Source organism: Rhinopithecus bieti, unplaced genomic scaffold (assembly GCF_001698545.2).
Source record: "Rhinopithecus bieti isolate Rb0 unplaced genomic scaffold, ASM169854v2 scaffold_36869, whole genome shotgun sequence".
In the NCBI taxonomy this organism is placed as follows: Eukaryota; Metazoa; Chordata; class Mammalia; order Primates; family Cercopithecidae; genus Rhinopithecus; species Rhinopithecus bieti.
In genome coordinates this window covers 43,086-58,007 of record NW_016815448.1, presented here as the reverse complement: position 1 = coordinate 58,007, position 14,922 = coordinate 43,086, and the positions used below count along the sequence as shown (strand labels likewise).

The window sequence follows — 14,922 nt, the reverse complement described above, 5'->3', positions numbered from 1 at the left end:
AGTGTACCTGTCTGATTCTTACTTTGGAAGCTTCCTCTCAGGGGTGTACTCCACCCTGTGAGGTGTGGGGTGTCAGACTGCCCCTAGTGGGGGATGTCTCCCAGTTAGGCTACTCAGGGGTCAGGGGCCCACTTGAGCAGGCAGTCTGTCCATTCTCAGATCTCAACCTCTGTGTTGTGAGATCCACTGCTCTCTTCAAAGCTGTCAGACAGAGTCGTTCGCGTCTGCACAGGCCTCTGCTGCTTCCCCTGTTGTTTTTTAGCTGTGCCCCGTCCCCAGAGGTGGAGTCTACAGAGACAGGCAGGTTTCCTTGAGCTGCTGTGAGCTCCACCCAGTTCGAGCTTCCCAGTGGCTTTGTTTACCTACTTAAGCCTCAGCAATGGCGGGTGCCCCTCCCCCAGCCTCGCTGCTGCCTTGCGGTTAGATCGCCGCAAACTGCTGTGTTAACAATGAGGGAGGCTCCGTGGGCTTGGGACCCTCCTGGGCAGGTGTGGGATATATTCTCCTGGTGTGCCTGGTTGCTTAAAGTGCAGTATTGGGGTGGGAGTTACCCGATTTTCCAGGTGTTGTGTGTCTCAGTTCCCCTGGCTAGGAAAAGGGATTCCCTTCCCCCTTGCGCTTCCCAGGTGAGGCGATGCCTTGCCCTGCTTCAGCTCTTGCTGTTCAGGCTGCAGCAGCTGACCAGCACCGATTGTCTGGCACTCCCTAGTGAGATGACCCCAGTACCTCAGTTGAAAATGCAGAAATCACCCGGTCTTCTTTGTTGCTTGCGCTGGGAGTTGGAGACTGGAGCTGTTCCTATTCGGCCATCTTCTAGTTTTTGTATTTTTATTAGAGACGGGGTTTCACCATGTTGACCAGGCTGGTCTTGAACTCCTGGCCTCAATAATCTGCCCACCTTGGCCTCCTACAATGCTGGAATTACAGGCATGAGCCACCACGCCCTGCCAGAAGCTACTGTTTTTTTTTTTTTTTGAGACGGAGTCTCGCTCTGCCACCCAGGCGGGAGTGCAGTGGCCGGATCTCAGCTCACTGCAAGCTCCGCCTCCTGGGTTCACGCCATTCTCCTGCCTCAGCCTCCCTAGTAGCTGGGACTACAGGTGCCCACCACATCGCCCGGCTAGTTTTTTGTATTTTTTAGTAGAGACGGGGTTTCACCGTGTTAGCCAGGATGGTCTCGATCTCCTGACCTCGTGATCCGCCCGTCCTGGCCTCCCAAAGTGCTGGGATTACAGGCTTGAGCCACCGTGCCCGGCCAAAGCTACTGTTTTAAGTCATCATTGCAAAGGGTAGTGTGTAATGTGCATGAGTGGAAAGGGCAGTACATCTATTTGAGAGCATCCCAAATGAGGTCCATTCATATTATGGAAGTGCACTGGGAAATAAAGAACAGGACTACCCCTTTGTTTATTTATTATGAATAGGTATGAGAAAAATGCGATTTTCAAAGAAAGAGAACTGCTGAGAATGTAGTACCTTCTCAAAGAAAGCTGTATTTGGTTAAGGTGAGAAGCTAGAGGAAGCTACAGAGGGTAGGGTTACAAATCAAAAGACTTCTGCAATGGTGGAGGTAGTATGCAGAAGTGTTCCTTAAAATACAGGGATCCATGTGAGATGAGGAGATAAGGTGCGGTAGGATTGAGGTGGAATGAAATGAAAGATGGAAGTGAAAAAGGAAGGCAGTAGGGGGAGAGGGGAGTTAATTTGGGGTATGGATAACAGGAAAGGAAATAGGTAACCTGAGAGGCTTGGTAGAGGCACTTACCACTTCCATGGGAAGGGAAATATCATGCAGACGGTCCTGTTGCTAAAGGAAGCTAGAGGATTTAGGAGAAGGGGTTTGGCACACTGGCCTGTGTCACCCATCCCTCCCTGACAACACACTACACAGACAAATTGAGTGCACTGTTGCCATTTAGTATCATTCTCCCCCCACGACTCGTGGAAGCTAAGAAGATGAAGTTCAGGGTGCTGATCTTTTTTTTTTCTCTGACTTTTCTTGTGTGAATACTTATTCCTAGTTTCTTTTTTCTTTCCCTCCCTCCTTTGCTCCCTTCCTCCCTTCCTTTCTTCCTCCCTTCCTTTTTTTTTCTTTTTAAATGAGACAGGGTCTTGCTGTGTTGCTCAGGCTGGAGTGCAGCAGTGCTATCACTGCTCACACAGCCTTAGCTTCCCAGGCCCAAGCAATCCTCCCACCTCAGCCTCCTCAGTAGCTGGGACTACAGGCATGTGCCACAACGCCCAGTTATTTTTTAAAGTTTTTGTAGAGATAGGTCTCCCTGTGTTGCCCAGGCAGGTCTCAGACTCCCTCCTCAGCCTCCCAAAGTGCTGAGATTACAATCATGAGCCACTGCACCCAGCCCTTTTCTTCTTGCTTCTTTACCTACTTTGCATAGGAATTGGGTAGATGAGGGTAGACCCAGGAAGTGAGAGTGGAATTTAAGAAAGAAAAACAGTAAAATGAAAAGCTGAAAAATAAAAAAGTGTACTTCTAAATGTATGTACGCAACTCAGGTTGGGGGACTAGCATGTAAATACAAATAAAACGGAGTTAAATACGCTTATTTACTGAATCCTGTTGTGGGAACTTAAGAGGAAAAGAAACTAAGGAAAATCTGAAATTCTCCTGAGGAAGGTCCAAGAAAAAACAATGCGGAAGTGAAGTCAGAGAGATAACATCAGGACATTGGACATCAGGAGGAACTTTCAGGTCTGATTCTAGTGCCAAGGAAGCCATGAATGCTCTTTCCTGGAGCCTTTTAGCATAGGAGAGTTATTCATCTGCCAGCGCTGGAGAAGGGGTAACTTTCCCATACCTCAGGTGAAGGAGCTTTCCTTTCAGGGCCTTCCTGCTAGACAGATTGTGCCGGGGCCAGCCTGGTTCTCCCAAGTGCCCTCACCATGGCCTCCTTCATTTCCTTGTAATGATGGGGTTGCACATGGGGGTAATGATGGTGTACAGGAGGGAGAAAGGTTTGTCTTTGTCAGGCCCATGTGTGCTGTGGGGGTTCATGTAAGAGAACATAGCTGAGGTGTAGAGAAAGATGACCAGTCAGGTGAGAGGCACAAGTAGATAAAGTCTTCCCCTGACCTGAGGAGGAGGCTCTGCTGAGGATGGTGGCAAGGATGCACACATAGGAAGTGACAATGAGCACCATGGGGCTGAGCAGCTCCACGATGGCATCGGCAAAGATTGCCCTCAGACTAAACTGAGGGTCCCCACAAGAGAGGCCGATCACCATGGGGGCCTCACAGAAGAAGTTTTCTATGTGGTTGTCTCTGCAGAAGGGCTCTCGGAATGAAACATACTCAAGAAAGATGCCATTGATCAGTCCAGAGAACCAGACAGTTCCCACAAGCCTGACACAGACATTCTGGCTTATGATCTGGACATAGCTAAGTGGGTAGCAGATAGCAACGTAACGGTCATAGGCCATAAAAGCCGAGAGGATGCACTCGTCCACACCAGCACAGAAGACAAAGTATATCTGGGTCATGCAAGATACAAAGGAGACAGCATGGTTCCTGACCACGAGGTAAATCAACATCTGTGGGATGGTAGTGGTGATGAAGCAGACATCCAGGAGAGACAGGTGGCTGAGGAAGAAGTACATGGGGCTGTTGAGCTTGGGGTCTGTTCAGGTGATAAAGATGTTGAGGCCATTCATGGCCATGGTGAGACTGTAGAGGGCCAAGAAGAGGGCAAAGAGCAATGCTCGTGTGGAAGTGGTGCTCTGCTGAAAGCCCAAGAGGATAAATTCTGTCACTGTGCTGCGGTTCCTTAGCATCTGGGGCTTGCTTGAGGAGGGAAGATAGGAAAAGCACAAGGATATAGCTGTGGGGTAACAGAAGGTACTAACTTGGTCCAAGAAGCCCAATTATAAAACAGAATAGATGAATGGTGGTCATCCTTTTGGAACTTAATAAACTCTAGTAATTTGGCAGTGTTATGGGGTGGCAAAAATGCCAGGGTCACCACAGGCTGCATACATAGAATCATAGTATCAAAACATGAAGAAAGTGCTGGTTGTAATGTGCTCTACTCTGGTTTGATCAGGCATCAAGTGAAGTATTGCATCTGCTCCAGAGCCCTCAATATTGAAGGATTAGCCACTAACCAGGATGTGTTCAGAGGTGAAAAACTAAGATAATTGGGTCTGGGGCCCATGCCAAATGAGGAAAAGTTTTAGGAATTGAAGAATGGAGTGTGTGAGGGAAAGGGATGGTGGCTATCAGCTTATAGAAGATTGTATTTAGGAAGTACTTGAGATATTTGAAGGTGTATTTTTCTAGAAGAAAAAAATGTTGAATCTCTGTGTGCCTAATTTAAAATGATGAATGGGTTGAAGTTTCAGGGAAAATAAAAACATTCTAATCCCCAGGATTGTCCCTCAGCTAACAGTGATTTGCACCTTTTTTGGAGACATGTCAAGCTCTTCCCAGTCACCCACCTATTTCCAGACTCACTCGCCCAGCAGTTGCTGCTGCTACCGCAGCCACCCATGCTGTGCGTACTGGAGCTGGGGACTGGGTGGGGCGCTCATGCATGCCTTCCTAACAGGAGACAGTTTTCCTCCTGGGGTTGGAATTTACGGTTACACACAGTTAGGTGGAAAGGATCCAACTATCCCTGTGTGCAAAGGGAAGCTATGAGCAGGGCATATATTTAACCTTTCTGGAATGGACCTTCAGAGAACTTTCAACTGTCCCTTTGTCTCTGGCAATAAATCTTGTTCTTTTTCCATTTTCAAAGAATGAGCAGTCACAATTCTTATGCTCTTATCTCTCTATTGTAACTTTTAGGAAGTTGTTATGTTCATATTAAGTCTGTCTTACGCTTTTCATCTTGTTTTGGAGTTGGGATGTATCAGATCCCTTCCACCTTCAGATGCTTATACTTTTTTTTTTTTTAACTTAATTATAGAGACAGGCGCTCACTATGTTGCCTATGCTGGTCTTGAACTTGTGGCTTTAAGTGATTCTTCTGCCTTGGCCTCCCAAAGTGCTGGGATTACAAGTGTGAGCCACTGCACCCAGCCTCCTCACCTTCAGATGCTTATAGATGATAACTATATTCCTGCTTAACTTTCAGTTCTGCCAACCATTTCTCTTCATTTTCTCCTCTCCTACTCCCTTTTCTATACACTCTCACTCTACCTTCTGTTAGTCGTTTTTCCTTTTTCAATCTACTTCCAATCCTCATTCTTCTCCCTCTCCTTTTCCCATTTGTGGTGATGGTTTCCTGCCATTTATCTTACTCTGGTCAAACTCCCCTGTCTTCTCCATGTCTCTCAATCTCACATATTCTCGATCTGGATTTAGAGCTACCTACCCTCTCACTGCCACTCCTTGCAGCTATAGATTCCCTCCCGTTGTGATTTGATGCTAGGTCAAGGTAGTGACTGGGCAGTAGGCTACTCCCATCATCTTTACTTTGGGATACTTTTCTTGTGCCTAGGACTTCTCTTCGGGGCCCAGAAAAGGAAGGGAAGGGCAGAGAGCACTGTTTTAAGATGTTTCTTGGAAGTCTGTGCTCAGTGGACATGTTTGGGCTTAGGTCACAGTCTGGGCAAAACAAGTCAGTGAGCTACACTCCAGAGAAGCCTGGGATTTGTCTAAGAAGAAACAGATTTGACCTGAGGAATGACTAGGCCCTACTGGAGGATAAATGCTTACCTGTGGTTTATTGTGCCAGAAAGAATTCTGTGATACCCAGCATTTAGCGCCTTGTTAGCTACCATTAGAGGTTAATCGGTGAAGGATTTGTCTAAATAAATGGGACAATATCATGGAAATCACATCTTACCTCATTCTGTTTCTTGGCTGATAATGATGTTTGTCACTGAATCAAGTCATGAGTAACAGAAAACATCTCATAGTGTTTGAAGAGAAGCTGGTCCAGGTAGGATCATCTGACCTGGCCGGCCACTCTGGAAGAGAAGGTGTGTCTGATGACTTTGTTCTTTTATACTGTTAGAGATGAATGTCTACTTAAATGACATTGATAAGTTGCATGTATATACACTTTATAGTATAGGTGTGAAAACTTACATGCCCCTTGAAGGAGTGAAAGATGTGCCATCCCCAAATATGCCAGACTGGTATATTATTATTATTTTGAGATGCAGTCTCGCCCTGTCACCCAGGCTGGAGTGCAATGGCATGACCTCGGCTCACTGCAACCTCCGCCTCCTGGGTTCAAGCAATTCTCCTGCCTCAGCCTCCCAAGTAGCTGGGATTACAGGCGCCGCCACCATGCCCAGCTAATTTTTTGTATCTTTAGTAGAGACGTTGTTTCACCCTGTTGGCCAGGCTTTCTCGAACTCCTGACCTCGTGATCCGCCTGCCTTGGCCTCCCAAATATTGATTATTTTGAGTTAAACACATTGAAGGCCAGGCGTGGTGGTTCACGCCTGTAATCCCAGCACTTTGGGAGGCCAAGGCAGGCAGATCACCTGAGGTCAGGAGTTCGAGACCAGCCTGACCAACACGGAGAAACCCCGTCTCTACTAAAAATTAGCTGGGTGTGGTGGTGCATGCCTGTAATCCGAGCTACTCAGGAGGCTGAGGCAGGAGAATCGCTTGAACCCAGGGGGTGGAGGTTGTGGTGAGCTGAGATCGCGCCACTGCGCTCCAGCCTGGATGACAGAGCGAGACTCCGTCTCAAAAAAAAAAAAAAAAAAAAATGGAAAAAGTTGTAGTCTCAGAGCTGACCTCTTACATCAAACCATAAAGATTCCACTGGCAGGGGTACTTTCTTCATACCAGGGTGAAAAAATAGCCCTTATCACCAGAGACTTAAAGACTACAATAAACCTAAATAAACATACTGAACAAAGTAACCCCACCTTCCACCTGCTTCACACGCCCCCCCATATATCTCCTAGTGACTCTCCTAAAACATTTTACTGCCTCTAGCCAGATTTTCTTTGTCCTGTCATTTCTTCTCAAAATCATTGTTCTTTGTCTAAAACAATACAAAACGCCTTGCTTTGACCACTCTCATGTAAAGATCCTCATGTGTATGTAAAACTAATATAATTTGTATACTTTTATTAATCTGCTTGGTGTCAATTTGGTTTCTAAATCCAGCTAAGGAGCCCACTAAGATCTAAAAGGAGGGTTAAAGGTGATCTCTGACTCCATGACACCCCATATACCGTTTGCTGAAAATCTTATTCTGCCCCATCTTTTTCAGATGGTATATTTGGACCTTCTCAGATTTTAAAAATTCTGTCTCGGTGCTAATGAATTGAATTCTAGCACCTTGACTTGAAAATGACATTCCCCCCATTAGTTGAAGAAATACCAGCAAGAAAATAAAAACACTTATGTCTTTATTCCTGTAACAGCAGATAAACACACGTCATTCTGTAACATAAAATTTGTCCTTGCACATATTATTATTTTTTGTCACCAGACTGGAGTGCAGTGGCATGATCTCGGCTCACTGCAACCTCCACCTCCCGGGTTCAAGCGATTCTCCTGCTTCAGCCTCCCGAGTAGCTGGGACTACAGGTGTGTGTAACCACGCCCAGCTAATTTTTGTATTTTTAGTAGAGACGGGGTTTCACCATGTTGGCCAGAATGGTCTTGATTTCCTGACCTTGTGATCTGCCCGCCTTGGCCTCCCGAAGTGCTGGGATTACAGGCATGAGCCACCACACCATTTCTAACAAAGAATCGTTGAAGAATGGACTTCAGACATTGTTGCTAGGTCTTCTACAACAAATCTTGAACTCTAAAATGTAATTTTTATTGGTTGTCTTAATTCATGGCCATAGTAATATTTAAAAAGATACCTCTGTTTTCTGAAAGATACACAGTATATACTTTTGAAATTTCTTTGTTAAACTGGAAGAGGCTCTTTTTTTTTTTTTTTAAATCACAAGTGCGTAGAGATAAAATAAAAGTCAACCATGACTCCTTGGGTTTCCTATTTAAAGAGTTGAGGGTCTGTAATCTTTCTTAAATTAACAGTAGTTTACCAAGTAGCTCATATACATAACAACATTTGAGTCTCCATTTTGTTATTATATCTAAATGATGTGATTTAATCTCAGTGAAGAACCTCTGATAAGATATGTTGGACTATGTAGCTGAACACAGTGTGGCAAGGAGAAAAAAAGAGGGAATTAATTTTCAGCTGTGGATCTAGAGTGGTGTCATGTTTGATTTAATTAACCTATGGTTCTGACCGATATTAGAACCATCTGCAGGCAAAATCAAAATGGCCTAACAGTTCCAAGAGCCTCTCGAAACAGCGGTGATTGGTACTGGGGGAGCAGTGACATGAGAATGGAATTAGAACTGTTTTAATTATGGCATTCCTGATTAGGCATAGACTTCATCGGCTAAGAGAGTAAAATGCTGGATACTGTTAGGGGTGTGGTAGAGTGAGAAATAACTTCTTCCATACTCCTGATGTCTCCTTCTTTTTGAAGGAAATTGTAATAACATAATACTCCTGACCTTTCTCTTCTCCACAGGAGGTGGAGTGGCTTACCTGATTGATGATTTTAGAAGGAGAAACTGAGTACATGTGTTCTATCCCTTTCTTCTCCCCTTCCTCTTGGAAGTGAGTGGACTTCTCCAGGCCAGGCTCTGCCCCTTGTTGGGAAGCCTCTGTTGTTGGCCAGTGCTGCCAATGACAGGGGAATAAGTATGTCTGTCTGTCTGACTCTGTGCTTCTGTATTAGGAAGTCCATGTCTGCTTATTAATAAAGGTGATATTTTGACCTCCATCTGCAGACTCATTGTCTTATTTCTCAGTTGATTCAGAACCACATGGGAAGAGTAATATTGTTTACTGTATCCCCCTCAAGGTCCCAAACAATTATTTTAAGTGATATTATTATATGTGTGGAAATAAAATTGCAAACAAAGAAAACAATAGAGTTTTGGTTATAATTAAAATAAACTCAGTCATAATAATGTCTGGCAGGTCCTGGAAGGAAAGGATGCTGGTGATACACATATTTTGCATTCTCAAAGTACAGTGCGGGTGAATTAAGGGACACAAGTCTACATTCCATGACCACAGGAGCACAATGAACAAAGTATGCCATTGTAGACTAGGCTGGTGGGAAAATGTCTTATTATAATGTAAGGCTATGATTCTTGTCGTATTTACCTAAGAGGGGCAGGACAGTATTGAATACATTCAACAGCAACAGTGTTTCTGTTGTTCTCTTAGCATGCTATAAACACAGGAAATAAAATATAATACATATTTTATGGTGTATTCTATGGAATCTGTTTTAGGAATGGGGTTAGTGCACTTACATTGTAAATGAACTCATCAATCTTGCTTAAATCCTGTAAGGTCTTCTCTTAGAAAACTTCAGTCTTTGTGAGGCTTGACTCTCTTCTGTAGGTCTGCTTTAAATAAAACGTGCCTCTCATAATTTCACACCTTACACCACTTAAAACCTGGTTTATCCAATGCATACTTAAATCTCTGACTTTTTGGGTTAAATTAAATGCATCATTTCACGATGCAGAAAAACATTGTTTTTTCTGGGTGAATAAACTTTATAGTAGATACATTTAATGTGGTGTTCATGGACCCCCAGGGAATCAACAGACATGTTTCAGAGTGTCCGTGCATCTCTGAAATGTTGTAGGAAAAGTTGTGAGCAATGGAGCATTTTTCTTGGTGAGTCCACAATTTATCAACTTCCCTAAGGCTGCTGGAGCCCATGAAGAGTTAAAAATTTCTGATTTGAAGTCACAAAGTTCCCACAAATTTATTTGGTTTGAAAATTAAAGTGTTCTTTTATCTTGCTGAATTGTTTGTTTCCTCAAAAGTATCTCCAATAGAGAGTGATTGAGAGAGAGTTGAGCAGCCATCCACCACCAGTAATCTCTAATAGGGCTTCAATAAAGTACTGGTGTATCCCAACAGTAATGAGACAATAAAATAGGAAAAATATGCACAAATAAATTTTAAAAATAGGTATGAGAGAAAATTTCTGCTAATGACTGACAGATTGAAAGAATCTTGTTCATGGAAAAGACATTTTGTAACAACAACCAAAAAATGACCAATCTAAGTGAGAACAAGTATTAAGTCCAGAAAGTCTTCCATTTAGGTATAAACTTGAAATTGTACCTAAACTTTGAGGAATGCCTTAAGAGGCAGAAAGTAGCCACAAAAAATGTTCATTTGGTAATTGAATTGTTCGTGGATGTGTGATTATTGTGGTATAAAACATACACTCAATGAAGAAAAGCAGTTTCACTTTCATCTTTATTAAGGAAGATAAACAATAGAGATTCCTGTCCCTGAATTTGATAATGAGTGGACTGATTGGAGGTAGTAAATCCTATAATGGCCAATGCTTAATCATTTTGAAATTGAATATATAGAAGATTTAAATTAGGACTTATTTGAAAATTGAATGGAGATTTTCTTTGCTACTCAAGGCAGAGAACTAGAGCCAGCACTTAGGATTTACAGGACTTTTCTTCCCTCTTCCCACTCTGAAAATTCCCTTGTCAAATAAGATTAAATCAACAGGCAGTCTACAGGGAGAAGGCAAAACCATCCACCCTCCTGATTCTAGCCCAGAGAGCACATAGTTTGCCCTGAAGTGGTAAGTCAATTTCTCTTTGTTAACTAAGAGAATGCATATGTTTTTATTAAATGGGGAAACTAATAGAATTTAGATATCAGACTAATAAAAGCAAAGAAAAGACCTTTAGTCATTCTAAAATACAGATAAGATGACTAGCTTTAGGAATCAATGAGGAATGAGCCCTGGAAGTAGCCCTGCTAAAATACAAGCACAACCAGGATCTTCCAGAGGTCCTTATTAGTGAGACCAGGGTTACCCAGAACCGGAGAGAGAAGGGGAGAATGCACAAGTTGCAGTGTCATTTGTAAGACTCAGCTGCCTATTTTTGCAAGGAGAGAACCAAGTAATTGCAACTGGTTGGGTAGGTGTTTTGCATCAGGAATGCTAGAAAGAGAGGAAACTACACTGAGACCCTTCACCAGGAGCAATAGCAAAAGACCCTGTAAGATTAGAGCCCTTTGGCCAGGCATGGTGACTCACACCTGTAATCCCAGCACTTTGGGCGTCCAAGGTGGGTGGATCACGAGGTCAGGAGTTCAAGACCAGCCTGGCCAAGATGGTGAAACCCTGTCTCTACTAAAAATACAAAAAGATTAGCCGGGCATGGTGGCAGGCATCTGTAATCCAAGCTTCTGGGAAGGCTGAAGCAGAGAATTGCTTGAACCCAGGAGGCAGAGGTTGCAGTGAGCTGAGATCGCACCACTGCACTCCAGCCTGGGCGATAGAACAACACTCTTTTAAAAATTAAAATAAAAAATAAAAAAAAATCCGAGCCCTTGTCTGCCAGACCTCTCTGACCTAGCACCAGCCCCCATTAGAAACACAAAGTCAGGCCTTACTCTATCCTTAAAAGGCCAGAAAAAAAATAGCTGTTTCTCCATCTGATTTTACATGTAACTCAGAAAGCCCTGTAATTATGGCATTTTTAAAGATTTTAAAATTTGAGAATTCGGAACTCTGTGATTTTCACTAAGACCTATCTGCTAGGAATAAAATCAGGAAACAACAAACAATAAACTTTTGCCATGTATTTCCTAATGAAGTTGTAGAGACAAAAGCATGTGGACCCACGTTTGGGGAGGCATTTGGAGGATAGATGTAAATGACTTTTTTGTTGTTGTTGTTGTTGTTTTTTTTTTTTTGAGACGGAGTCTTGCTCTGTCTCCCAGGCTGGAGTGCAGTGGCCGGATCTCAGCTCACTGCAAGCTCCTCCTCCCGGGTTTACGCCATTCTCTCGCCTCAGCCTCCCGAGTAGCTGGGACTACAGGCGCCCGCCACATCGCCCGGCTAAGTTTTGTATTTCTTTAGTAGAGACAGGGTTTCACCGTGTTAGCCAGGATGGTCTCGATCTCCTGACCTCGTGATCCGCCCGTCTCGGCCTCCCAAAGTGCTGGGATTACAGGCTTGAGCCACCGCGCCCGGAATGACTTTTAATGAAGGGCAACTAAACCTTAGTGTGAGTTCCTGGAGGCCTCTGCTTACAATTCTGTTGCAATGTAGCAACTCATTCCAATGTCTCACAAACTCACTTCAGAAGTGCTTCTACAGGCCTGTCCATTTCCTTTCTTTTCTATTTTAAATTAATTCCCATTTCCCTTTTCTTCAGCAAGATGGACAGTGAGTAGTTTGCCTTTCATGATGCCACGCCTTGCAACAGATTTGTTAAGTTAAATTGTAGAAGTGTTCTAAATTCTCTCATTGCTTCCCTCCCAGTGTTTTCTGCCTTCACTTTGCTTCATTCACCTCTTTGCTACCATATCCACTTCAATTTCTCCACATCCCTCGGAAAGTGAGGATCTCTGAAGTACCTGCAGCCCCTGAAGATGCCTGGCCAAGGCCAAGTATTATGAATGTATCCAGACTTGGCATGCCAGACCCCTGTGATGAGACAGATCCCTGTGATCTACAAAAGGTAAGTATAGGGCACAAACTCTCCTGGAAGGTCCTTCTTATTGGTTAAAGGGAGGTTACTTACTGCATTAAAGGGAGATGTTACTGGGAAGAAACAACTATCTGAGCTGATGGTGCAGGGGTAAAAGAATTTACCAAGCAAATTGTAGGTACAGAAAGGCAGATTTACTAGAGAAAGTAAGAAAATATTTTGGCTGAGAGGCAACTGGCAGTATCAGCACGAGAGAAGCTGACTGCAAAGAAACAGGCTTGCTGGAGAGTTTATATTATAGAATAGAGTTTATGCTGTATGCTGAAGAGAGCTTTGTGCAGTGCTGATAATGCCAAGGTTGCAGTGAGCTAACTTCAGGGTGTCTGGTGATAGTTGGGTACAGGAAGATTGTGAGTTATTTGTGCAGGAGGGCTATATGTGCTGGACCATGAAGAAAGGCAGACTTATCTGCTTTCTTATTTTGCTTTCCCTTGGTCCCGCCAGCCTGACTCCTTTTCCCTAATTAGGACTCCATAGAAGACATAATAAATAATGAAAATACCAAAAATAACCTCATCCTAATTTTATAGTGAAGGTTTTAATTCCGTATTGTGCCTCCCTCTATATCATAAGACATAATCACCTTCCATGATCCCTATCCCTTCCTTCTCCAGCTGAGCACTAAAGTGAATCTACTATTGCATTAGAAAAGCTATAACAAAACCAGATTAGACTTGCTGCTCCTCCCCCTTCTCACAGTCACCTTCAATATGGAGATTTAAACAAAGAGTAAAACAACCAGAAATCTAAGGGAAAGACAGAGAAAATGATATGCCAAGCTACCCATGATAATGCTCCTCTGTGTGTATGTTCAAAAGAACTTAGTAATCAAGAAGAACCATGATACATCAGTGGACTGGATAATAACTTCAGCTGTTCCATGGCATTGATTAATCTGAGCTATTTTGCTATTTCAAATGCCTGAAAAAAATTGGACTAACTCTAAATAGCTTAGAGAAGAAAGGGAAAGAATGAGAGCTATGAGAGAGAAAGAGGACACACACACAGAGAAAGGGAAGGAGAGAGAGAGACAGAGAGAGAGACAGAATTCCTATCAGAGAGAATTAGTACTGTCATCTATAGCTATAAGTTATAGAAGAGAAAAATTTGAAACACACTGAGAGTCCTGGACTACGAAGTAGATGTTTTTTAAGAGGCGAATAGTTATGTATTTACGAGATTCAAAACCTCAAAACAGTTCAATAGCAAGAAAACAACTGAATTTAAAAATAGCCAAAGGACTTGAATAGACATTTCTTAAAAGAAGACAGACAAGTGGCCAACAGGTATATGAAAAAAATGCTCAACATCAGGAATCATCAGGGAAATGCAAATTAAAACCACAATGAGATACTGCCTCACACCTATTAGCAAAAAGACAAAAGATAAGTGTTGTGAGGCTGTGGAGAAAAGGGAATAAGTGCACACTGTTGGTGGGAATGTAAATTGGTATTGTCATTTGTTAAATATTATAGAGGTTCCTCAAAAAATTAAAATTAGAACTACCATATGATATATCCAAAGGATACGAAATCAGTATGTCAAAGAGACATCTGCACTCTCACAGTCATTGCAGCATTATTCACAGTAGCCAAGATAGAGAATCAACTTAAGTGCCCATCAATGGACAAATGAGTAAAGAAAATGTGGAATATATACACAATGGAACACTATTTAGCCTTAGGAAAAAAGCGGGAAATTCTGTTATTTGCAACAACATAGATGAACCTGGAGGATGTGATGTTAAATGAAATAAACCAAGCACAGAAAGACAAATACCACATGATCTCACTTATATGTGGAATGCTACAAAGTCAGCCTCGGAAACAGAGAGTAGAATTGTGGTTACCCAGGGCTGGTGGGGAGTGAGGACTGGGGAGATGTTGGTCAAAAGATACAAACTTTTAGTTAGATGGGGGGAATAATTTCAAGAGCTCTATTGTACAACATGATGACTAGTTAATAACAAGGTATTATTAATATATTCTTGAAAATTGCTAAGAAAGTAGATTTTAAGTGTTCTCACCACAAAAATGATAAGTATGAGAAGTAATGTATATGTTAATTAGCTTTATTTAGTCATTTCACAATGTAAACATATATTAAAACATCATATTTTATACCATAAATTATACCATAAATATGTGTAATTCTTTTGCCGATTAAAAAAAGAATCCACAGTCTTACTTTGAGTCAGATTGGGGGTACAAGGTAAAATGGCTTTGTTATCTCAAGCTAAATGATTTGTAAAATGATTTTTTTCCTTTGCAGACTTAACTCTTTTTTCCCTCAGATGTAATAGTTTAAAAATGATTTGTAAAGCTGATCTATAAACGCATTAAAAATACACACACACTTGAAAGTGCATCATTTTACAGAGAAGCAGTAAGGCATGGCACA

At 42.6% G+C, this 14,922-nt stretch overlaps 1 protein-coding gene and 1 long non-coding RNA gene across 2 annotated transcripts in view; one reads left to right on the top strand and one right to left on the bottom strand.

Annotated features, from left to right (window-relative positions):
- LOC108515946 (uncharacterized) overlaps positions 1 to 8,677 on the top strand; it is a 15,359-nt gene extending 6,682 nt beyond the window's left edge. Inside the window, exon 3 of the long non-coding RNA XR_001881680.1 lies at positions 8,490 to 8,677. This is a non-coding gene — a long non-coding RNA (uncharacterized LOC108515946). The remainder of the gene's footprint in view (positions 1 to 8,489) is intronic.
- OR10AD1 (olfactory receptor family 10 subfamily AD member 1) lies at positions 2,853 to 3,788 on the bottom strand. Its single transcript, XM_017853124.1, is given in 3 exon segments — positions 2,853 to 2,923; positions 2,926 to 3,050; positions 3,052 to 3,788. Coding segments are annotated over 3 exon segments (933 nt in total).
- Positions 8,678 to 14,922: the final 6,245 nt, after the last annotated feature.